This window comes from Stegostoma tigrinum, chromosome 30 (genome assembly GCF_030684315.1).
Source record: "Stegostoma tigrinum isolate sSteTig4 chromosome 30, sSteTig4.hap1, whole genome shotgun sequence".
NCBI lineage: Eukaryota > Metazoa > Chordata > Chondrichthyes > Orectolobiformes > Stegostomatidae > Stegostoma > Stegostoma tigrinum.
This window is the reverse complement of record NC_081383.1, coordinates 16867216-16894078: the sequence shown is the minus strand read 5'-3', so window position 1 is coordinate 16894078 and position 26863 is coordinate 16867216. Positions and strand designations below refer to the sequence as shown.

Here is a 26863-nt window from a genome sequence, read left to right as displayed (position 1 = left end):
ACAGCCTTTGGTGAATTCTGGCATAAAAATTGCTTCCCTGCTCAGAAATGATCTGTGGTGATGCAGGGACTGGGAAAGGCAAAAACGATCAGTTGAAACTAAGGGGCAAGCTTGAAGCTGCAAGGAAGCCTACATGCAGGGAATAATGAAGGTGTTATGAAAAGGTGTGATCCAAATGTCAATTCCTAAAGGATTATGAGGACTTGCATAAGTATATTTTGAACTTCTAAACAAATGATACTTTGCTAAGGTTTAACAACAATAATGTTACATTTGCAAGAAACATGGAGCTTGGATAGTCATAAGTTATAGAGAACTTTCAAAGTGAGATTATATGGCTTAGAAAGGGGATGGAATTTTTGCATGTTTGAGCTCAGAATGAGCAGGGTCTTTGTTGTAGACTGATTAAAAGGTGGTTTGTGCTTAGAAGATGCTAACACTTGAAGAAATTTAAAAATGTCAAAAGATAGAAAATAGATGCAGAAATAGGCCATTCAGCCTTTGAGTCTGCTCCACCATTCAGTATGATCATGGCTAATCATCCAACTCAGTATCCTGTTCCTGCTTTCTCCCCATACCCTTATATCCCTTTAATCATAAGAACTGTATCTAACTCCTTCTTGGGAAAAACAAATCAACACTTTAGCCTCACTGATTTCTGTGACAGAGAATTACACAGGCTCACCTCTCTCTTGTTTGATTTTATCATGTTTGCATAGCTCCTGAGGTCCACCTATGAATGGATACAGGTTGAGTGACAATGCAGATGACATGAAGAGTATGACGGGCCATGGAGGATGGGCCAAGGGCCATGGAAAACATGTGGGCTTATTGTTGTGTGGACCTAAGTTGGCATGGAGTTTAAAAGAGTGTTGGGGTGGTGGTGGGTAGGAGATGGATTCATTGAACTGGGATTGAGATGGCCTGGTGCATATAGTGGTGTCAAGGTAAGATGGGTCTGGCTAATGGGGTGTGAGGAGTGTAGGCTAGAGGACCTAAAAGCTTGCACAACAACCAAGACAAAATCAAGGCGATCTGAGGTGGGCCATCTAGGTACCTGCCCATTCCTGTGGTAGCCAAGCTTTGCTCTGGGGTTAGTGGGAGTGATTTTAATTCTATACCTGCACTCCCCAAGTAGAAACTGCATGATTCAGGGTATTTTTTTAACCACTTGGGCCTGGTAAGTCAGGTAATTAGTCAACTTGAGGCAGCCAAAATCCAGCCCTACATGTGTAAAATGCCATGGAAATACTTGAATTCAATATTATGTCACTCAACATGGATGATATAATTCTAATTTAAAGTGAAGCAGATGTATAGCCTCCTCCTGTTTGAAATTTAAAGACCCCTATAGTTATTGTGCTTTGTTTCTCAGGCAGCCTCACTTTTGCTATAGTTCATACCTAAACTTTGTTTTATCTGAACTTTAGAAAATACATGCCAACACATCCTCCGCTTGTCGCATGACATTATGAAAATCCACAAGATGTTTAATGACAGAATGGTAGTAAAGTTTAGGCTGGTGTTTATCCTGGGTGATTACATGATTTTCCACTTTCTAGTAGGATGTGATGCTGTGGTAGTGGCATCTTCCACTGAACTCAAATGATGTTGTGGAGGAACTGGTGTTGGACTGGGGTGGACAAAGTCAAACGTCACACGATACCAGGTTACAGTCCAAAAGGTTTATTTGAATTCACAAACTTGGGGAGCATTGTACCTTCATCAGGTGAAGCCATTGGTGGACTATAATCTGGTGTTGTGTGATTTCTAACTTTGTTCGCTCCAAGTGGATAGCTGGAAATTTCAAAGCTCCTACGAAGCCTGGTTACTTCCAGATGGCACTTACCTCCACTCCAAGTATAAAAGATGTGGGATGTACTGGTTAGAGGAGATGATGAGATCACAGCTGCTTTGAATCAACTGTTATGTTTTGCTGCTGAGAATTTGGTGAAATCTTGTGGTATGGTGGAAATATCCCGAACTCTGGGTCAGGAGGTCCAGGTTCAAGTCTCACCTGCTGCGGAGGTGTCTGATAACATCTCTGATTAAAAAACTATATTGAATCCAAGCTTTTTGACCCAAAACTATAGAATGAGTTTGCTCACTGAGCTGGAAGGTTCGCTTTCAGACATTTCGTCACCTTTCTAGGTAACATCATCAGTGAGCCTCCGGTGAAGCGCTGGTGTTATGTCCCGCTTTCTATTTATCTGTTTAGGCTTCCTTGGGTTGGTGATGTTATTTCCTGCATTGGTGATGTCATTTCCTGTTCTTTTTCTCAGAGGATGGTAGATAGGCTCCAAATCAATGTGTTTGTTGATGGAGTTCCGGTTGGAATGCCATGCTTCTAGGAATTCTCGTGCGTGTCTCTGTTTGGCTTGTCCTCGGATGAATGTGTTGTCCCTATCAAAGTGGTGTCCTTCCTCATCTGTGTGTAAGGATACGAGTGATAGTGGATCGTGTCTTTTTGTGGCTAGTTGATGTTCGTGTGTCCTGGTGGCTATTTCTGCCTGTTAGTCCAATGTAGTGTCTGTCACAGTTCTTGCAAGGTATTTTGTAAATGACGTTCGTTTACCTTGCAAGAGCTGTGACAGACACCACATTGGACTAACAGGCAGAAATAGCCACCAGGACACACGAACATCAACTAGCCACAAAAAGACACGATCCACTATCACTCATATCCTTACATACAGATGAGGAAGGACACCACTTTGATTAGGACAAGCCAAACAGAGGCATGCACGAGAACTCCTAGAAGCATGGCATTCCAACCAGAACTCCAGCAACAAACACATTGACTTGGAGACAATCTACCATCCTCTGAGAAAAAGAACAGGAAATGACATCACCAACCCAGGAAATGACATCACCAACCCAAGGAAGCCTAAACAGATAAATAGAAAGCAGGACATAACACCAGCGTTTCACTGGAGGCTCATTGTTGATGTTACCGAGAATGGTAACGGATTGTCTGGGAACGAACCTTCCAGCTCAGTGTACCAGATTACACCCGGAACAAAATAAAGACCTATTCTTTTGTGGACCAAGAAGAGGAGAGCGCGACTGTGTTGGGGGTGGAAGGAAGACGTCAGGTTGGCTGTGCACCCTTGCAACCGGTGGATCTCAATGCTGGCTTTGGCCTAACGCTGGTTCAGGGGAGCAGCCAACCTGCAACGATGGCTGCGGCGAGTGCTCGTGCCCCAGGTCAGGGGGTCTGGAACACCATCCGTGTTTCCGTGAAGAAGGTGGATGAAGGTGCACTTGTGGACCGCACCTTCTTCATGAAGAGGGTCCTGTTGGACTGTTGTGGGTTCGCTGCTGCGGACATTTACTGCCTGCAGGATTTCCCTCGGAGGTTGTTATGATGTAACCTTCAGGAGTGCCAAGCTTTGCGAGCGCTTCCTGGAGGTTTTCAAGGAGAAAGGAGGTGAGGGCCCCCTCTCTGTATTGACCGCTGTCCCGCTGTTTGTGATGCCAGCGCAGAGGAGCCGTATGGTGACTGTACACATGTACAACCCGCATGTGCCAACAGTTGATGTCCTGACCTTCCTCCGAAGGTATGTGAAGATGGAGGGGGACCTAACCAACATCATGGACCCCTTCGGGATCTGGACCAGTAAGAGGCAGGTCAGGGTGACGCTGAGGACGGGCTCAGATGGGAACATCGTACACCCACCATCCAGCTTCGCGATTGGCAGGAGCAAGGGCCACCTGATCTACGCAGGGCAACCTAAAGTCTGCCATGCCTGTGGTAGGTCAGGTTATGTGGCAGCCGACAGCAAAGCCACCATCTGCAGGGAGGAGTGACACCTTGCAAAGGATTGCCCAAAAGAGAAAAGCTGCAACCTTTGTGGGGAAGTGGGGCACCTCTATAGGGCATGCCCACAGCGGGGGACCACCTACGCCCAGGTCGCCGGCAGGGGCAATGCAGGGCAAGCCCCCCCTGGAGGAGAGGAAGGCAGCAGGGCCCTGCAAGGACCCCGCTAATGTACAGGAGGGCCAGGTCATGCAGGAGGGCCCAGCCCTGCAGGATGGGCCCAAAGCCAGCAAAGCGCCCCTGCAGGCTCCGCTCCCTCCCCTGACAACCCAGAGTCGATGGAGGAAGCAACAGGTGACCCAGGGGAGTGGACGACGGTCCGGAAAGCGAGGAGGAAGGCGCGCCGGCGGGCCCAGGCACCGCAACCATCAGGTGGGAAGAGGCAGCTACAGGGAGGCTATAAGAGCTCCTCTGACAAGGGAGATTCGGAGGAGGCCCACCCAAAGCAGAAGTTAAAGATCTCAAGGGAGAAGGAAAGCAGCACCCCACTTCCAGGGGACGGAAGGCATCCTGAGGCTCCCTCCAACACCCAGCCACGTGCCGCTGGCGCCCTGGAGGGCCCCCCGGAACTTTCAGGCGGGAAGGAAGAAACAGAGTGTCCCCAGCCTGACCCAGAGCCAGACTCTCCTGCCTCCATTCCCCCGACGGGGGGTGCCACCCGGAAGGCAGCACAGACGGTTTCCTGAGCCCGGAGAGCGTCCAGCAGTTAGCCCAGGCAATGGGCATGAAGGGACAGATGGAGGGGCTGGACCTTGGACTTGGGCAGAGTACTGCGGTCACTGCCCACAATGGGGGTATGAGTTGCGGGCATTAATGTGCGCAGCATCAAGTCCACCGCAAGATGTGTATCCACGTTGGCCTACCTGACCACCATCAAGGTGGACCTCCTGTTTCTGCAGGAGTGCGAGATACCGCACCTCAGCAGGTGCGGGAAATGGTCCGGCGCCTGGACCTGTGGACCTTCGATCCGGTCGGGGGGTAACGACTGTCGCTCCTCGGGCCTGGCTATCCTGCTGCGGGGGCGCGACTTCACCATCTCTCAGGTTCAGGAGGTGGTGGGGGGGCGCCTCCTAGTGGCTGATGTCACCTACAGGAACGCTGCCCTGAGGCTGATCAACGTGTACGCCCCAGCGGTACGGAGTGAGCGGTTGGACGTCCTGCAGCGGCTTCCACCCCTGCTGGCTACATCCAGGCCTGTCATCCGAGGCAGAGACTTCAACTGCATCATCGATGCAGATTGAAGATCCAGCGTGGGGACAGCGGGTGGGGGGAGTCAACTGGACGTCACGTCCAGATTCCTGATCGGCACGGTGAAGGACGCCAAGCTGCTCGACGTCTTCAGCACCCCTGCAGACGGAGCGCAGCGGAGATACACCTGGTTGCAGCCAGACGGGTCTATCTGCTCAAGGATAGACTTCCTGTTTATGTCGCGGGCGTTCTCAGTCACGTCCACCGGCGTCGAGCCAGTGTTCTTCTCTGACCACTGCCTCCTGCTGGCCGAATGTCACTTAAAGGATGACCAGCAGGCTGGCAGGGCGACGTGGAAGCTCAACACAACTCTGTTGGCCCCAGAGAACGTCGAGGAGCTTAAGAGGGAGTACGCTGGTTGGAGAACTGTGAAACCCCTCTTTGAGTCTCTGGGCGACTGGTGGGAGACGGTGAAGGAGAACATCAAGAGGTTCTTTGTCCTCAAGGGTGTTCGGAAGGCGAGAGAGAGGCGGGGAAAGCTGTCGCGACTCCAGAAAAGGGTGCAGAACCTGCTCCTTCTGCAGTTGATGGGGGTCGATGTCACGGAGGGCCTCCGCGAGGTGAGGGGCCAGCAAGCCTCACTGTTCGCCGCGAGGGACTCCAGGATAATCTTCCGGTCCAGGGTCCGCTCCATGGAGCGGGACGAGACGTGCTCACGTTTCTTCTTTCAGAAGGTGCACAAAGGGAGCTCTGTGCTTAGCCGGCTGAAGGTGGACGACGGCTCGGTGACGTCGTCTCGGCCTGACATTTTGAGGATCAGCAGATCCTTCTATGCCGGACTGTACGACACGAAGCCCACGGACAACACGGCCTCCGAGTCGTTCCTATCGTCTATCACGGAGGTCTTAGACGACGGCACGAGGGAGTGGCTGGACCGGCCGATATCCCTGGACGAGCTGGCCAGAGCCCTCAAGTCCTTGCAGAGGAATAAGACTCCCGGAAGCGACGGCTTACCGGTCGAGCTGTATTCCGCTCTGTGGGGCCTGGTCGGCCAGGACCTGCTGGAGGTGTACGATAGTGCGCTTCGGGCAGGGGAAGTGTGCAAGTCCATGAGGAAGGGCATCATCACCCTCATTTACAAGAGGAAGGGGGAGAGGGAAGAAATTAAGAATTGGCGTCCCATTTCTCTATTGAACGTGGACTACAAAATCCTGGCCAAGGTCATTGCCAACCGGGTCAGGTCTGTCCTGGAGTCAGTGATTCACCCTGACCAAACCTGTGCTGTGCCGGGCAGGAAGATCGCTGAGAGCCTCGCGCTCATCAGGGATACGATCGCCTACGTACAGGACAGGTGGGTGGACACCTGCCTCGTCAGCCTGGACCAGGAGAAGGCCTTCGACAGGGTCTCTCATGCTTACATGAGGGACGTCCTCTCCAAATCGGGGTTCGGGGTCCGCAATTGGATCCGGCTGCTCTACACCAACATCATTAGCGCAGTCTCAATCAACGGGTAGGAATCGGACAGTTTTCCCATCAGATTTGGGGCGTGCACTAAGACTTGGGAGGAGCATATCACCAAACTGAAGCAGAAGCTGGGCAGGTGGACGCTCCGGTCCCTCTCCATCGGGGGTAAGAACCTGGTTGTCAGGTGCGAGGGGCTTTCGGTACTGTTGTATGTGGTGCAGGCCTGGCCTATTCCCTGGACTTGCGCCGCTGCGGTCACCTGGGCCATCTTCCACCGAACGCCACCCTCGCCCTGATGGCTACCTTTGTGTGCAGCTGCATCAAGCTGTGCGTCGATCCTCTGTACGCAAACACCTAGTGTCACTACTTACTGAGGTTCTACCTGTCCCCGGTGTTGCGAAGGATGGGCCTGGCCTCGTTGCCGCGGAACGCTCCAAGTAGTTGGACCGTCCCGTGCTACCTGTCCTTCATGGAGAAATTTTTGAAGGGAAACACCTTTGACCACAAGGCCGTCAGGCAGTGTCAGCACGTAGTATCCTCGAGACTCTTCGGGAAAAGGAGAGGGTGGATCCCGTCATGTGGTTCCCCAAGCAGACTGCCAAAGTCGTTTGGCAGAATGCCTCATTGCCAGAACTTTCAAACAAGCACAAGGACATTGCTTGGCTGGCGGTGAGAGGGGCTCTGCCAGTGAGATCCTTTATGCATGCCCGGAATCTCTGAGCCACCGCACGCTGCCCTCGAGGTGGCTGCGGGGGGGACGAGACTGTCGATCACTTCCTTCTGGAGTGTGCCTATGCGCAGGGGAGGTCTGGAGGGGGTTGCAGTGGTATTTGTCAAGGTTCGTCCCGAGCAGCTCTGTGACACGGGACTCCGTGCTGTACGGGTTGTTTCCCGGGACGCACACCGAGACCAACATCAACTGCGCCTTGAGGACCATCAATGCGGTGAAAGACGCTCTTTCGTCTGTCCACAACTTGCTGGTCTGCCAGCTGAAAGAACTGACCCCGAACGAGTGTTGCAGACTGGCGCACTCTAAGGTCCAGGACTATGTGCTGAGGGACGCGCTAAAGCTTGGGGCAGTCGCCGCCAAGGCGCGGTGGGGAAAGACCACAGTATGAAACCCCTCGTCCAGAATAGAAAAATGGGCCCTATCTGGTAAATGGCCCCAGCTGGCGCCTTCCCCAACAGGTCAGGGGGCCAACGGGGACTGTGCGGGGAGATGACTGCCGGGGTGTTTTCTTTGCTTTTTTTTTCTTCTTTGTTTTGTTTTTTCCTTTAGTTGGTGTACGTACCCCCTGGGTAACCCGGAGCGGCTTGCATGCCTGGGTAGGTGTATAAATATGTTTTATTTTTTGTACATCTTATGAATAAAGTATATTTTTTCAAATAAAAAAAAGTGACGAAACATCTGAAAACGAACCTTCCAGCTCAGTGAGCAAACTCACATCCAGTCCCTCACCTGAGCTACAAATCTTCTCAAAACTCACTGTAGAATGAATCAATTGTTGCTTCAGTTTATGAATATGGATAAAGCCATGTTTCTTCTCCTGAATTATGTCTGGTTCAAACATTTACGAGCATTTATGTTTCTTTGCGCACTACTCAGTTTTCCTGTGGGTAGACATTGCTCAGTTTGGCACTCAAACTGAGCCCACGCTTGAACCAGAACAATAACAGGAGTTTCATAGTAGCGTTTTGCTGTGACTTACTGTAAAGACCTCCTTCTTTGAAGCTTGTATCCTACATCACATTTCGTACATACACCACTGACCAACTGGAGTAAATAATGTGACTTCACTGGCAATCAGATTTGATGCTGAATATGGAACCAAAAAACTGGACAAGAGTGACACTAGAAGTTTCGTAAGATAATAAACTGAAAAGAGGCGTGGGGTAGATGGGTCTAAAGATTTGTTCCTGTTTTGCATATTGACATTGTGAATGCATTCAATACATGCTTATAATGCTATGCCATGCAACAACCAGTCAATCTTCCTGCCAGAAATTATGATTTGCCTCCTTTGTGTTACATGTATCTCGAGAAGAATGTGTGTCAAATCTTGTGTTGAATAACATATTGAACTGTGGCAGTAAAGGAAGAATTGTCATAAAGCATAAAAGTGAATTGATATAATTTAACAGGGTCAGATGAACAGCCAGATTGAATGATAGGGTTGAAACTCTTAGTAGTATTTGCTGATTTATTAGAATATAGTCTGTTCTCAAAGTCATTGGGGTTTTTTGTTTGGCAGTGCAACGAGTAAAATCTGGCAGGGAATTTGCCTGGCCCTATCAGCAGCTCCAGGATTTAACTTCCATTCACTTAAACAGAAGGAAAATCTGGCCGATCCTGACACTCGCATGTGACTATTCCACCAGATGTTCCTTTCTGCCATTCATCCAGGAGTTTCTTAAGACTCAGGTCTAACAATCATCATTTCAATGTTTAGCTTTATTTCCTGAAATGCAGGAAATTATTCGAGAGTTGATTAGCCCTTGGTATCACTTAAGGATAATTCACACTCAACATTACAAAAGGAGTCCAATCTACTGAAGATAATTTTGACTCTGAGATAGTGAAGAAAGGGTGCTCGAGAATTTGAAACCAATTTGATACTTTTTTTTTCCATTTTTAACTTAGTGACTTCAAACAAAATTAAAAGAGGAAGAGATGTAAAATGGTCTGCCATTGAGCTGCTGCACATTTTACACTATCTTGTAAAGTCAAAGTCATCCTCATTGTGACATATTCAGTGCAAAGTAATATTAATTCAAGCAGCAACTCCGATCTACTGAGAAGCTGCCATTCAACACTTAGAAGTATGTAATTCTTTTGTAAAGTACTTTGTTAAGTCTGTGTTGTGCACTCACTTTCACACACACATGCAAACATACGCACTTGAAAATATTCATACACACACCTGTACATGCCACTAACCATTTTACATGCACTCTTAAATGCATATGCTTATGCAAACACACATGATCTTCTCATAAGGCTGAATCCGACTGTGTTCAGCTAAGTCTGACTTGCGTGGAGTTTTACAGAGGGATTTTCATCTCTACACCTAGTGAGATTTCTGATCCAAATGCACCTCATTAACTACCTACTTCGCCCCTATGATACTTGGCTGGGTGGGGTCAGAGTTGGACATGACATTCCCAGAACAACACACCACTCAGCAGATACTGCTGAATTCACCGGCATCTCTTGTGCCCATGAAGTCTTTAAAAGCCAGTTGTGAATCCAGATAAACAGTCAGTCTGCAGCTTCCGGCAAAGTTCCTGACATTTTTCTTGGACATGGCAGAGGGGATATTGGTGCAGGCATATGGAGGTCCACCTTGGTGGGTTGGGGGGAGGGGATTTCTTCATCCTCCAGGACCAGCAAGGGGGTAACAACATCAGACCAGACAGTCTGGTTACTCTTGTTGCCACTTGGAGAAATGCCTGGGGCTGTAGGAAGAAATTCAATGTCTTTCAACACTGTCCACCTAAATGCTACCATCTTCCTTCTGATACCTCACACTCACTCTATCTCTGATACAGTACCCACCTCCCACCAAGGTACATGCTCTAACGGTCTCACTCTTGGCTGCAACATCTTCCCTCCCTCACTGTCACTCACTCCAATACTGACACTACTAGCCCTGCATACCCTCTGTTCTGCCTAATCACTTACTTGGGACACCTCCCCAGCTGCACTATAGATAATACCTGTCCTGTTCAGTTCCAACTCCCTCAATACTTGCCTCCCTCTCACTCCAGGAGGAAAACAGTCCTCCAAGAGAATAAAAACAATCAAGGCAGGTGGTGGGCTGCTTGCCATTCAGCTCCTCATCCCTCACGTGGACAGCAACCTGACTCTCGCCACTCCTACTGACTGACCGACCATTTCCAAATCCCTGGGCTGATACTGAAAGGTTGTTTTGTATGCACAATAGGATACAAAGCTGAAGATTAACAAAGGTAACTTCAGCTACTTGCAATAATTCCCCTTAATTGGCACCTTGCTGCTGCCAAGTGCTGTGCTACTTGTCAGAAGTGTAAGAGGTGGAACACCTAATGCGTCTGACATTAAGACCTGCCTCGCCAATCTGATCACTCAATTCAGCCACAAATCTCACCGTAGGCCAAGTTGTTCAGAGCCCAATATGACTCTATCAATTGTATCAAAATGATACAATCATGCATCCTCCCAGAGATACATACATAGTTTGAAACACACACAGATACAACATGTTTATAATAAATTGGCAAAATTTACATTAAAAAATACAAAATAAAAGTTATTCTGATTTATTGAATCACAAGTCATTGAACAATACCTGCCAGCTGATGGAGGTGGACTAGAGGGAGGTTGTGTAAATGGAGTTGAAGGGGTTCCAAAAGTGACGTCATCTGTGTGGGCAATGTACTGGATAATATCAGTCTGGTGGGGGTCCTGATCTTCATGTTCCATGCTCTCACTGGCAGCACGTTGTCGATGAAACTGGTGTCTCTTTGGAGACCCTAACAAGCATTAATGATTTCATTATGAAATGACAATGCAAATGTGTAACAAAACATTGACAGCCTCTTAGACAGCAATTACACTGCTTGTTGATGGACATAAATAGGAAACCCTGCCCCAGAGAGGAGTGTGTTTGAAATTATTTATTTTTACTTTCTTCCTCTTTGCTTATATTGACATTCCCTTTTAATCTATTGTACCAATAAGATGCAATTTATTCCCATTATTATGCAGCAGTATATTTTATGTATTTGCACTTCCTCACACTTCTATCATAGGTAGGATGTTTCAAAATTCCTACAATACAAAGTTACAGGCATCTGCAGTCAACCAGGAGCTGCTCTCCCAGACTTGTTTGATTATTCGTGCACTTTCTATCCAGCTTTCATTGAAATCTGAAACTTTCCTCAGAATTCCTCAATTACTCAATACTGTTCAGCTTCATTTCTGAGCGTTGAAATTCTTCAATACACTGATTAACATTATAGCAAAAAACTGTGCTCTGCACTGCAATAATAAATTAAATAAATTTTGAAATTTAAAGATTTGGTTAATACAGTGTATGTTCAATACATATTCATTAATCAGTGCATTAGCAATGTAGAATAATTTTATAATCGGACAATTTTAAAATAAAATCATCCTTAAGCACCTACCTCCAGATTCCAGAACAGTCTCATATACCAGACAGGGTCCTTTCTTAGAGACAGGGCTAAATTTTCTCTAATATATTTCAGTTAACAAATGCACAATCCATTACACAAATAATAAAGTAACATGTGGCAGAACCTTTGAAGTTGAAAATGTAGTGAAGGGGATACACATTTAAATGTAAATATTTAGATATTATTTAGGCCTTGCAGATATCACCTACCAATAAATCATAGAAATGCTTTAATCAGTCTGTTCAGAGAGGTTATGACACACCTTTGGACTAGGTGGGATTATGAACCCAGGCCTTCTGGTCCAGAGGTAGGTTCACCACCATTGCAGCACAAGAAACCTAGCTAGAAAGCATGAAGGTGTGGAGACAACCCCTTACGATGTGTTATAACAATACACTTTCAGACAACTGGGACTTGAACAAGACCTGCTGGCCCAGAGGTACTGGCACTACTGTCATGCCAAAATGATCCTTAAAATTGTTTTTAATCTACCCATTATGCAATACTTCTAGTACAGGTGAAACTTGAACATGACATTCTGGGTAGACAACATCACCTAACTATAGATTGTATACTGAGAAACTTGGTGCCCATAGTAAAATTCAGGCAAATGTAGACTTACAATAAAATCCCAGCAATGTGGAAGCAGGCCATTTGGCCCATCAACTCACCCAGACCCACCCCTGTCAATCTCTGTAATTCTCATGGCTAATCCATCTAGCCTGCACATTGCTGGGCACTATGGACAATTTAGCATGGCCAAACCACATAACTTGTACATCTTTGTGCTATGGGAGGACACTGGAGCACCTGGAGGAAATCCACGCAGACACGGGGAAAATGTGCAAACTCCACTCGGGTAGTCACCTAGAGGGTGGAATCGGAGCCGGGTTCCTGGTGTTGTGAGGCAGCAATGCTAACCACTGAGCTACCGTGCCGCTCTTGATCCAAATAGAATTCAAACTCAAGAACGGAAGGCACACAACATTTACTCCTTTTGTTTAGCATTCTACTTCAACCATAAAATTTGCCTACGCTAAGACAGTTGTATCTCAAAATGCCTCATCAGCTGTGAAGCATTTTCGATGAGCCAAGACTATGATTGTTTAAAACATTGATGAAGATTTACAAATACAATTTCTTTTTAATATTCAAACACACATTCTTGCTTCAACTATTGATTTATTTATTTGGCTCTATTTTAATTTTTCAAGATTAGTCAAATATTAACAAATGTTCTTTGGAAACTTAGAGGTAACTTAGCACTAACTCTGATCTATTTCCAGTATAAATCTAGAAGCAGACAGTTGAATTAATGCCTAATCACTTCTGTATTATTTTTCTGTTGGTTTCTGGCGTGGTTCGCATCAAATCTATGAACAATTGATTAACTGTGCTGTTATAGGAACATTTTTAAATTGTGTGCCTTTCTCTAAAACTGGAGACAGATGTATGAATTATCTTTATACAAACAAAAGTGTTTGGCAAAATAGTTGTATATGTAACAGCTGGGTGTTATGCCTAATAGGGGAACTTTAGTAACTGTGTGAAAACTGAGCAACAGATTTTAAAAAAGGCCAAAAAGAGAGGATCAGAAAAAGTGGTATAATGAGGTAAAAAAGGAGGGCTTTAGGCTCTGTGTTTCTTATTATTGACTCAAAGGATGTGGGCATCATCTGGGAATCACAAAATTTACAGCGCTGTAAATACTTGTCAAACGAGTAACTTGCTTGGCTACTTCAGAGGGCGGCTAAGAGTTAATCATGCTGCAGAGATAATGGGAACTACAAGTTGCTGGAGAATCCAAGATAACAAAGTGTGGGGCTGGATGAACACAGCAGGCCAAGCAGCATCTTAGGAGCACAAAAGCTGACGTTTTGGGACTAGATCCTTCATCAGAAAAGGGTCTAGGCCTGAAACATCAGCTTTGGTGCTCCTAAGATGCTGGTTGGACTGCTGTGTTCATCCAGCTCCACACTTTGTTATCTCTTAATCATGCTGCCATGGGTCTTGACTCACATATAGGCGTGACTGAGTAAGAAGGGTGTATTTCCTACCTGAAAAGCACACCAGTGAACCAGTTGAGTTTGTAAAACAATCAGATAGTTTCACAATCATTATTGAGACTAGCCTTTTAATTCCAGATTTATTTAAATTTATTCCAGATTTTATTAACTGAGTTTCAAACACCATGGTGGAATTTAAACTTATATCCATGGACCATCAATTTAGGGTTCTGAGTTATAACACAACTATTCTTCCATATGTATAACGAAAGGTGTATAAAAGCAGAGATAAGTTGTTGAGATAAAGTTGATGAAGACATTTACTTTATTCCTTCCATCCACTTTTTTGCAATGCCCGGCTGATGTATTTAGCCTAAAATCTGCAATAATTCCTGCATTAATATAGCAGAGAGATACATTTAGGCAAAGATATTAGCTACAGTGGTAAAGAAAAGTACTGAGGAAGTTAATCCACCAAAATGTGTTTTTTTTTCAAAGTTCAAATTAGACCCTGAGCAGAAATAATATCTTACTGAGTGCGTTGGTTTTTAACTGGAGTAGGCTAATTGTTGATGGTGCCAACATATAACTTGACAGGTTTATTTATTTCAATTTCTCAGTGAACCCGAGACCTCTGTGTGTTTCTGATCCAATAAGTCAGCACACAAGGTCTGTGTGGAAATGTGAGACAAGTACTTATTAGCATTCCCTATCAACCAGTCCATTTACCTGTAATAAACAAATCTTGTTTGTGCAGAAGTCGGTCCTGACCAGACAGACAAAATGGGTAGAAATCTACAGAACAAATGGAATTCAGCCAGCCTGATGTCTCCTGTGCCCATTAAGGTGATGCATCAGGGCAATGATATATCCTGTGAAACTGACAGTTTCCTTCAGATCAAATTTAGTGCGCTGATAGTCACTGGGCAGGAAGCATGTTTTCTGTTACCAACAAATGTCAGTTTTAGTGTCCTTTATTGTCCTGCACCCAGACCTCTTAAAGGCTTTTAAATGTAGTTAGAATTATGATCAATCACTTCATTAATGTGAACTGCGTAGCAGACAGTAGTCAATGTCGAAAGACGGAGTGTAACGGGGCCGCAACAAAGTGAAACTGAAATACATTTGTATCACTTGACTTATTCCTTTAGGGCTGACTTGAATCCAGCTCTGTTGAGACCTAGCACCTGATAATCCCCAGAGTCGCTGTGTGACCTGAAACACATGCTGCCCAAATGAAATTCTAACGCCCTGGTTTTCCTCCAAATGCCTGTTCTGTATTCAAACACAAAACCCATTTAATATTCTTTTCTATTTTATGATTTTCACCTCATATTCTTGCACTGATTTTCAGTGGTGTTTATAAACTGGCAGCTCAGTCCTGATGACGGCGTGAGATTTGAGGGCACAAGACTTCACTGGGTTGAACAGACAAAGAAGCGAGTCCTAGAATATCTTCTGTAAGGTATCGATGGATAAAGAATTAGGGGCTGCAGTTAGCATTGATCAAAGCACACGTGCTGATGTTATTGAGGGTTCAGAGATGAACAATTTGAATAGTAATGGAGATAGCGTAGGTGTATTATTAGCCAAATTTGGACTTTGTTCAGCTGTTGGAAGGAGGATATGAATGTTTCTGAGAGTGATACTTTGCAACAGATTGAGAAAAGCGTGATAGATGCTTCAGACTTTCAGACAGGCTGACAGCAGCCTTGCTTCAATGAAGGATCTGCAGGCTATTCCTGGCCTTCCCTTAAGATTAATAAAGGTCAGGTTATGTGAAGTGTTTCTTGTCTGTCCTGTAGTGGCGTTGATGACTTAATGTTGCAATTCACCATAGTTCATTCACTTATTAAAGAGAGGTGATGGTGCTTGTGTATTAGTTCTTTCACTAGTCTAGTAAGCCGAGAAAGTTGTGGGGACTTGTGCTCGAATCTCATCAAGGCAGAGGGTGAAATTTGAATTAAACGAAAATCTGGAATTAAAAGCTAACCAAATGGGAATCCTTGTCAATTGTTGTAAAAATGAATCTGGCTCATTAATGTCTTCTAATTTCCTCCATTATTCTTACCTGCTGTGGCCTACACATGACTTGGCAGCCACAGTAATATGGTTGATTCTTAGCTGCCCTTTGGGCAATTAGGGATGGGTAATAAATATCCTAACCAGTGGAGCCCACATATCATGAACTGTCCACAAACAGGACTATTTTGGTAGTTTTCTAATGTAGTGTTCTTCCATTTTTCATATACAGTGGGCTAGCAGCATAGGGAGAATGCTAAATTTTCCAGCTTTTATATAACATGCCTTCTAAGGCCCCTTAAGGACTCTAGAAAACACCTACTGCGGCTTTCTGTCATCCACAGACAGTAAGGAGAACCAAATTCCTAAAAACTATCAGTCACCTCCTGTTTTGCCTGTGCTACTTTAAATTTCCATACTTCTCCTCCGTCACTAAACATAAAAGATTATCTTGTCTTTATCCCCAAGACGGGTTGATTAACATTTTCTGTTTCAAGTGATCAGTTATGAACCAAAGGGCTATTACTGTTGTTGAAGGGTGACAGGATTACTGGTTAAGGCAATAGGGATTGAGACAATATATGAATTTCTGCTTTTAAACAAAGGCACAAGGAAAACAATCTGTTTAGAACTGTGCCTGCTGCTTCCCTTCTGCCAAAGAGATGAACATTTTCTTCTTCCTTAATCAGGGTCTAGGAAAACCGCTCTATGACCACACATGTTTGTTGGACACAGTCTTCTGAGGCTGTCAATGCTCCTCACTGTCCATATTCATCCACTCAGGGGGGACTGATAAATAGTGCTTTTCAGTCATTATGGAAAGGTCTCTGAGACGAAGGCCAAAGATATGGTAGAAACGAGCTCAAAGCTGTGTAGACTCCTGGCAAGTCATACTGCAGACTATTTATTCCAGAAAAGATTTGAACTCTCCACGATCTGCAGAGATGGGTTTCGAAGGTGTTGCCAGAAAATCAGAGGCATCCAATCTCATGGCTCCATGACACTACTCCTGCCTCTTGGCCACTTCCTTGAGACAAGGTGGCACAGGACTCAGCAGCCCCCTCCACTGAGCCAGACAGGCAATAAAACTCAAGACCCCAATTAAAGGGCAATTTTCCTCAAAGTCCCACACAACGTGTCTGACAATGCCAGGGTCACTCAACAACATTGTACATGCAAAATAAAAACTGAAGGAACTGTAGAGCCAGGAACAAAGCAGAAGTTGCTGGAAAAGCTCAGCAGATCTCACAGCATCTGTGAAGAAACTAAATCAGAGTTAATGCTTCGGGTCTGGTGACCTTTCCTCAGAATACTGCTACATTGTACATGCAGCCTCCCACTGGAAGGTTGGCAGGTCATGAGTGGCTGAATTCATTGGCAGGACCAGGGGGCCGCAATGTTCACATGATCAAGGGAGACTGTGGGCACTCTTCTGGAGGACCACTTCCACAACGAGGCTTCTGCCTGTACTTTGTAAAATTTTAAATCATTGATTGAAGAGGGAGGCCCTCACGGTAGGCTCCATTTTGAGGCAGTCCCTAGTGCTCCCTCCTTGTCAGTCGTACTCACCAGATGCAGCTGCACTGCTGGTTATTTTATTCAGCACAAGGTGACCTCTAGTACTGGGTGCAGCCCCAGCAGCTGAGTCAGAGATCCCTAGGTGGAGAGTTGGCAGGTCCTATATGAGGGGAGGTTGGGGTGGTGGGGAAATCACTTAGATTTTGAGAGGCGATGGGATAGGGGTTTAATACCTTGACAGGGTAATTCCAATGAATCCCTTAAAAAGAGATCCTCTCCTGCCAGCTGCTATCCTGGGAAACAAAGTGACTTGCTTCTCAGCATGGGACTCTCCCACAACCAGTTTAAGTACCAGTGGTGGCAGAATGAGACCTTTCAACGACAGCCGGTTGACCATTTGAGGTTCTCAACTGCTCACTAGATGGGCCAGTTGCCCAATGTCACCCCCATCCCTTGTAAAACATCAGTGCCACCTGGACTAGGTGGGTGGCAAGTGGAAGACAAGATTGTGCCAACACGCACCACCCCCCCATCACCTTCAAACCCACTGGCACCAGACCAACTGGCATCAGGCAAAAGGAGGTAAATGTGATCTAACTGACCTTTTGTGAAATGGATGGTGCCAAGAGTCTGGTTTTATTTTGCGCGGAAATAATTGTTATCTTAATGTTACCGACTAGGAGTCAATACATTTGTTTTTAAATATACCACGAAAAAGCCCAGTTTGTCCTTCAGTCATGAATAAAACACTTAAAAGATCCTGGCAGAACAAGAATCAATTACATAAGCAAATAACTGGGTTGAGCACATCAGCACAAATCACACCAGGAGGTCACATTATGCTTACATTATGATTTTACATTACAAACTTGATTGTAGCTGGATATTTGAACAATATTCTAGTAGATTGATCTCAAGTTATTGCTCTTACTGCTACATGATGTTTGCAAATTAAGCACATTTCACTATTGAATGTACTGTGACTATTAATAATGTCTCTTTGCAGGACATGAGGATTTAATAATTTGCTCAATAAATTTGATTTCCTTTTCAGAAGTCAGTGAAATGAGTTGAAGAACATGTGTGATTTCTGTGTCTTTTATACAATGCCCACCAGAATAGTCCGACAACTTACCAGTGTCTCCCTGTATCTGTAAAATTGATACTGTGCTTCCTGGTAATATTATAATTTTTCCTGATATGGCAATAACAGTTCTATTCCAAAAAGCCAGTTGGTGAAGGATAGAACTGGAGTCAAACTGTGTACATTTCTACAATTATTTACAAAGTTATACATTTCAAACAAACTTCATAACACCCAAACACCACAGTTTCAGTTTTGTATCTATCTATATAGTGTCAACAGAATGCAGAGTTAATAACCACTATCTGCATAAAAGTAAATATAATTGAAGTATAACTAATGGTAATTCACCAAGCACTTAAAGCTTGCAAGATCAAAAGATGTTTAACAAACAGTATGTAATGATACATTATCTACTAAGTCTTAAAGGGATTGCAATACCGTTAAGAATTCTATAACTTCCTTAATTTATATCTAAGCTACATTGTACAGAATGTACAAAGGCTACAAGACCTGTAGGAAAATATGAAAAAATAAAAGAACTTAATTATATATAATGTGATCATGTCAGCAAGATGTCCTAAAGGGATTTATAACAATCACTGCCATATGGACATATCTGGTAGCCAACTTTTGTACAGGAAAATAGCACAAAATCAAATTAATCGGTGATTAGATTTTAGTTTTGAAGGCATTAGCAGAGACAGACCAAGAGTGGCCATGATACTTGGTATTATTCTCAGTTCTTCTCTGAATATTAGGGCCTCTTCGCCAGCCCTTTCCAAACTGTGACCTCTACCTGGAAGAACAGGTGTTGCAGCTACAAGGGGAAAACAGCACCTGCAAAATTCCCATCAGGCCTTGCACCATCCTGATGTTGCTGTTCGTTCATTGACATCTGGTCAAAATTCTGGAATGTCTTAATCTAAAATGGTGGTGTCGGCAAGGTAGTCAGCATTTGAGCTCCTGGGCTTGTCCACTCTAGACTGGCCCCTTTATCTCTTCTTTCCTCAAGTTTTTTGTCTTCTTCCTCCTTCTTTTTCTTCAACTTCTACCTGTTTGTGGCAGTGGAGAAATTGACATTGTGGAGGACAGCGGCTGGAGTGGGACTGTTGGCAAGGCGGTGGCCTGGCCTGGCTCTGGGACCAGGGACTCCAGGTTATGGTAGGCCCAGAGCAGGAGCTGCAGGCATCACAGTGGCAGGCCCAGAGCAGGAGCTGCAGGCATTGATGTGGCAGCGGAAATGGAGCCTGGGATTCCTGGTAGGCCTTGAGCTAGGGTCTCCTGGTTATTGGTGAGGCGGCGATGGCAGTGGAGCTGGGGTGTCTCCTGGTTTCAAGGTGAATGTGGGTCTGGCATGGGACCTGGCATCGGTGGTCCATGGTGATGTGGGCCCAGTGACAAAGATGGTGCCTGAAGAGTGGTGACTCCGATGTTGGTGGCTCTGGCACAGGTGGCAGAGGGGTGGTGGTGCAGGCATCATTGGTGAGTTGGCTCAGCACTCATGATGGAGGCAGTGGAACAAAGATGGGCTTTCTTTCAGCTTAATCTTTTCATTCTTAAAATATTCAAGTGACTTGGTTTGTGGTGATAATTGAAGTTTTTTCCACTGTATTTTACTGTGTTGTTCATTGCAGAATACAAGTGTCAATAAATTATTCATATAGTAATAGCAATGTGGGTGTATCTAAACCATCCATACCCTGGGTTCAAGAAGATGACTCACCTCTAACCTTTCAAGAGCAGGTAATAAAATGCTGATCTTGCTAGTAATATCCCTGAACAAATAAAAGAAACTGACTGGCAAATGGGGCCGTGATTCGACATCTGACTTGAAAGATACAGCTAAACCAATGCAGCAGTTGTTAACTAAAAGGGTAGGCCTATATCATATCCCAAAGTCCATGAAACTTCACATCACAACTCAATCTGTCACAGAGATAAACGTTCTACTAACTGACCCAAATTGATACCAGTAGAACCATAAACCTATTAGTTTTGAGAAGGTCTGGAAAATTCTATTCACTAAATAAACAGGAAAATATTAGGCACGGTTGGGGAAATGGAAAGCAAAAGAGTTTGCCAGCTTTCAAATTATGTCCACGTGTTTGTGCATTGCAATCATACATTGTTTCTTGATTTGTTTTATGCGTGCAGCATTTGATCTTTTGTGGAGTTGAAGCTCTCATCTATTTATTGACTCCTTGTCAATTGCATATCATTTTATTAATTCATATTTTCTTCAAAGATGAATGAATGTCAAAAGCAAGCTGGGAAAATAGACTAAAGGAATAGGTCACCAGATGTGCAATGGCAAACATTTAAGCAGATACTTCTTAACACTCAGCAAAATGTTATTTTAGTCAAAAAGAACTTAATGAGAAGGATTACCTATCCATGGTTTTAAAAAAAGTCAAGGAGAGTACCCAATCAAAAACTAAGATGTATAGAGTGATGAAAGCTAACAGTAGGCCTGTGAGTTGGGACTGTTTCCTCCCCTAGGAACCAATAGTGAATGACTAAAAGATAAATAAAAAGGGAGAACATTGATTATGAAAGTAAACTGGAAATAAATGTAAAAATAAACAGCAAGAGCTCCTGTCTGTATGTAAAAAGAGAGCACCTAAAGTGTGGGTGTGGGACCTTGGAGAACATGACTGGGGAATTGATAATAGGGAAATGGCAGATAATTTAGACCAATATTTTTTATTGATCTTCAATGCTAGAGGAGAAACTGTCTTATAAAGTTTCTATCGTGAGGGGTAAAGTATTTGAGAAAATGGAACTAAAGGCAGAGAGGTTGCCAGGACCAGATGACCTGTGTTCAAGGAATCCAAAAGAGGCTGCAGAGATAGTAGAGGCACTGGTTGAAACATTACAGATCTGACTTATTCTGTGAGGGTTCCACCAGATTGGAAAACTGCTTATACGATGCTCCTGTTAGAGGAGGGAGGCAGAAAGCAGGAAACTATAGCCCAGTTAGACTAATTGATTGTTGGTAAAAATGTTGCAGTCTATTATTAATGAAGGAATAGCTGAACATTTAGTAAAGCTTAACACTATAGAACAGAGTCAATATATTTTTGTGAAGGGAAATCCTGTTTGAAAATTTGCTAGAGTTCTTTAAGAATATAACAAGCAGAGTTCATAAAGGGGAATGAGTAGATTAGTGTGTTTGGATTTCCAGAACACATTTGATAAGGTACCATATAAGAGATTGCATAAAATTGGAACCCACGGTATTAGATGTAATGTATCAGCAAAGATTGAGGGTTAGTTAACATACAGAAGACAGAGAGTATGCAAAATATAAACTGCCCTTGTTCCTTCCTACCCCAGTGAAAGTAGTGGTTGCTGGCTTCAGAGACAAGACTTTCAGAATCAAGGCTCCAGCACTATTTTGGTTAAATAGGAGATTATCTCTGTCTTTTGGAAATTTAGGCTTTAGATAACAATTGTAATATGTTATTTACCTAGACTTTATCCTTTTTTTTGTTTCTATCATTTGAAGTGATCTTTTATTTCATTTAATCTCTGAAGCATTGTGGGCATTAAAAACTACTTTCACTTATCATTGTTTCTTGGCCTTCACAAATCCTATTGGGAAAATAAAAAGCGAGAAGTACACTGATTCTTCTAAACTTCAAGATTTGGTCAAGCCATTAGTTTTCAATCTATGAATCTGCAGAAGTCTAAATATTCACCAACAGGTTCACCAATGTACCCAGATCAATCACAAAGTATTTCCTGATGAGAAATTGAAGGTTACCATAAATTAGCAGTAATTTTGTCAGTGGAAAATTGGATCATACCTGAAATACCTCATCCACAGGATATCAGAGCTTGATGTTAAGCCAGACTTAGTTCCCTGCTTTTGTGATTCACAACACATTGCAATATGTACATAGAGATCAATATTAATATTTGAACAATTGACTGAACAAGTACGAATGGTTTCCTGAAGCACTGCATTTTATTTTTTTTGAAGATGATTTCTTTAGTTTCTGGTTATTTGAGCTTAGTGCAATGAGTAACAATGACAGGTAGGTAAGTAAATATGACTGAGCAATGATGCGGAATATTGGAGGGTTAAGCGTCTTTGTCATGGATCAGTAGGATGAATTTAATTCCACATCTGACTGATTTCCAAAGGTGCAGCAAGGCATGCAGTTACATCACATTATAGGAAGGGTATGCTCCAGTGAAGATTCACTAGAATTTTACTGTAAATGATTGAGATTTAGTGGTCAGTGGAAAATGGTTGCTCACCATTCAGTGAACTTGAAAGATCTGAATACATTGGAACTTTTACTGAGGAGCAGAGGAAATGGAGGAGAGCAATATAGTCAAGAAATCCAGAAGGGGAAGAAACTGAGAAAAATGTGAGAGCAAGAGTAAATAAATCAATCCTTATTTGGATAAGGAGAAGTCATACAAGCGTTTGGAGGTAAAGGCAATATAGGTGGTTCCCTTGTGGAGCTGGATGAACACAGCAGGCCAAGCAGCATCTTAGGAGCAGGAAAGCTGACATTTCGGGCCAAGACCCTCCATCAGAAATGGGGGAGGGGAAGGGGGTTCGGAAATAAATAGGAAGAGAGGGGGAGGCGGATTGAAGATGAATACAGGAGAAGATAGGTGGAGAGGAGACAGACAAGTTAAAGAGGCAGGGATGGAGCCAGTAAAGGTGAGTGTAGGTGGGGAGGTAGGGAGGGGATTGGTCAGTCCAGGAAGAATGGACAGGCACATCTACTAATGCGGTATACTGCATCCGCTGTACCCGTTGTGGCCTCCTCTACATTGGGGAAACCAAGCGGAGGCTTGGGGACCACTCTGCAGAACACCTACGCTCGGTTCACAATAAACAGCTGCACCTCTCGGTCGCAAACCATTTCAACTCACCCTCCCATTCCTCAGATGACATGTCTATCCTGAGCCTCCTGCAGTGCCACAACGATGTCACCTGAAGGTTGCAGGAACAGCAACTCATATTCCGCTTGCGAACCCTGCAGCCCAATGGTATCAATGTGGATTTCACAAGCTTCAAAATCTCCCCTCCCTCCACTGCATCCCAAAACCAGCCAAACTCGTCCCCGCCTCCCTAACCTGACCTTCCTCTCACCTATCCCCTCCTCCCACCTTAAGATGCACCCCCATTTCCTACCTACTAACCTCATCATGCCATCTTGACCTGTCCGCCCTTCCTGGACTGACCTATCTATTCCCTACCTCCCAACCTACACTCACCTTTTGCTGGCTCCATCCCCACCTCTTTAACTTGTCTGTCTCCTCTCCACCTATCACCACTCTGCTCATCTTCAGTCCGCCTCCCAATCTCTCCGTACTTATTTCAGAACCCCCTTCCCCTCCCCCATTTCTGATGAAGGATCTGGGCCTGAAACATCAGCCTTCCTGCTCCTAAGATGCTGCTTGGCCTGCTGTGTTCATCCAGCTCCAGACCTTGTTATCTCGGATTCTCCAGCACCTGCAGTTTCTATTAACTCTGATAGATGGATCCAGTGGTAAGTTCAGAAGAGAAAAATGGGAAAAGTCTCCTGCAAAGCAGCACAGAGTGGTTGTACTAAATGGCTTGTAAACACCAACTTGAAAAATGTGCCTTTCTGATTTTATGTCAGTACATTAATCCTAAAATGAGTACATTACCCCCATTAAAATCATAATTTCTTGCGGAAAGTTGGTATAGCTAATGTATGGCATACAACTGAAATCATTAAAGAATGAAAATAAAGTTACTTTTTGAATGAGGGCTTACCTGAAGCTGTTTTGAGATTATGGACAATATCCTCTCCTTCCTTCTCCTCTCTCTAACACAGACAAAAACACCGTCTTCCAAAATCTACACCTTTAACATCTACTAACAAAGCTGTCCTCTTAATTCTTTAAAGCTGCCGCCAGTGGTTTCGAAATGAGTATTTCCAGCTTTATAAAGCAGGAAATACAATCTAACAACTGCGACCACATTGAACTCATCATCTCCGGATTTCCTCGATCTATTCATATCATTATTTCCAGTTTTCATCAGTGAATACAAAGCATAGTTTCTTTCCAAAGTTCTCTTAAACGACCCTCTTGCATAATGAGTTTATCAAATATAATTCACATCAATTCATGAAAATTCCAATGGCTGGGTAAATGCATAAATAACTCCAGCTATCAGCAACACACAAACAAACACTTAATAGACATTACCCAGTGATCACTGAACATCTCTTTCACAAGGTGACTAAACAACTTTGTTTCAACAGTAACCCTTTAGGTTTGCACAAGTATCATTTGACTGCTTTGATTATTTATCTCTGCAGGTTTATTCAGGCAACAGCCACTGCAGAACATCACAAAGATTTATCCCCTAAAAGGTTGTCAGTCAGTTTTTACTTGAAAAAAATATAAATGAGAAGGAATATTGGGAATTTACACCACTTTATGATATTGGACTGCACAACTGGGTGGATGGCTTTGACTGGAAGGGACATTTCAGCATCTTGATCCTACAGGGGGCGAGACACTTCATTAAAGCCACTTCCTACCTAAGACAGCAATAACAGTGGACCAGGCCAGCAGTTAACTTGTCAGAGAAATAACCCAGCCGTAAAAAATATTGCAGTAAATGAAAAGCAAAGAACTGTGGATACTGGAAATGTGAAACAGGAACAGAAATTGTTGGAGAAATTTAGGTGTGAAATGTTGACTCTGCTTTCTCTGCACAGTTGCTGCTGGACTTGATTCTCCCCAGCAATTTCTGTTCTTGTTTCAAGCTATGGCAGGAGGTTGCTAAGCATGTAACTTATATCAAACCTCTACTCCTTTCTAATTCTTTGATGGTGTGGTACTGTGGGCTAGGTCAGCAGTTATTGCCCATCTCTAACTGCTCTTGAACATGTGCTGGTGAGGCCAGTTTTATTTAAAATAATAAATGAAACTGTCAGCAAAGAAGAACTATGCCATAAAAAGCTCAAAATACCTGTGGAACTTAAAAAAAATTATTTACATAAAAGCAAATTTGCAAGACACTATAAAATTATACAATATTTGCAGAGTGACTGCTATGGTACTGATTTCGGCAGTTTCTGCAACATTTTTGACGATAACTAGAATACCAATACCGATGTCTTTTTGTTAATAGAACTACTGGACCTGCAAATATGAAAGGAAAATAGTTTAAGTTAAGTGCAGGTTTTGCAATGTTCTTACCTCTCGTGTCAAGGCTCAGTGCTCGCTGGCTGGTTTCAAATTTCCACTTCTTGATCTTGAAGTAGGGGCTTGCTGATTCTAAGCTAGTATTTCTCCGCAGCTTTGTGAAGAACTGGAGAACGGTGCCTTGGCTGGGAGCTGTCACAGCTTCGACGGCATTGCTGTTGCCGCCACCTTTGGTATTCCCAGCCAGACCTTCAATCTGGTGAAAAAAACATGCAAACACCAATGACGATATTTGCAAATTCACTCTGACAGTTTGTCCTGTGGTGGCTTCAGGCAAAAAGAGAGACGCTGAAGCACAGAACAAATGAGCACAAAGCAAGTCTAAGTTTGGAATCAAAGCTGGTGACTCTTCAACCTATTTATACCTCCCTTCGTTTCAGGCAAGTCTGTTTAAAGGGAATGACTGGTTCTCATGGAACGAGTTGATTTTACACTGCCGGTCTTTTGCCTATAGAGTAAACTTTTCAAAGACTCGCAAGCAAAAGAAATATTTTCTTGCTTATCACACAACAAAAAGTATTAAAAAAAATGAAATTGTAAAGTACTCTTTAGGCACATAAGTAACACAGAGTAGGCACTATGAAAGGAGCAAGATATCACCGCATGAGATGATGCTGAAATGGCAAGAATACGGAATAGAAATTTCATCTCACTTTTCAGTGAAAGGATTACCAAAGAGGAATTAATAACAGTAGAAGAGGTCAAGGGCAATATTCCGACAGTAAAGATAGGAAGAAGATACAGGCATTGTGTATCTATAGGTTCACAAAGAACAGAGGTACTAGCAAGTAAAAACAACAGTGAAAAGAATTAGGCCAGAGGACTGGCAGAAAGGAAATATAATCCTCAATTCCAATGAGACAGACGGGGGTGAGCCCAGGGAAGTGCAGACCATTTAGCTTAATGTCAGAAATCAGAAAGATTCAAGAATGTATGTTAAAAGACAAAATAATGAAATGTCTATAGAGATGAAAAATGTAATAAATGATAGACTGTAAATAGAAGGTAGGGTCATGTATAATGAAACGCAATTCTTTGGATATAAAACAACAAGAAGGCAACGATGGTATGAATGCTATATACCTGTGCTTTTAGTAGGTTTTTGACAAGTTCACATTTGAGACTTGGTGCAATGGTCAGGGGTCAGACAGCAGAAGGGGTTAAGCAATGGCCAAATAACAAAGTTGTTGAGTTAAGGAAAATTATTCATTTATGGTAGCAGATGGGAAGTGTTTTTTCATAGTTATGTATACTAGGACCACTGTTATTTATTCTACACATAAACAATTTCAACTCTGAATTTAGCTATGAAGTTATTGTGTTTAAATTTGCAGATTACACCAGATTTGGAGAATGGGCAATAATATA

The 26863-nt window shown here is 43.7% G+C and overlaps 1 protein-coding gene across 5 annotated transcripts in view; it reads right to left on the bottom strand.

The window, feature by feature from the left end:
- Positions 1–26863, bottom strand: part of cbarpb (CACN subunit beta associated regulatory protein b) — a 184766-nt gene that overhangs the window by 12392 nt on the left and 145511 nt on the right. For all 5 annotated transcript variants that reach the window (XM_048559997.2, XM_048559998.2, XM_048559996.2 and 2 more), the window contains 2 exons: positions 25490–25691; positions 10801–10984 (listed from right to left, as the gene is read on the bottom strand). In XM_048559997.2, the coding sequence (XP_048415954.2) occupies positions 10801–10984; positions 25490–25691 (386 nt within the window). The remainder of the gene's footprint in view (positions 1–10800; positions 10985–25489; positions 25692–26863) is intronic.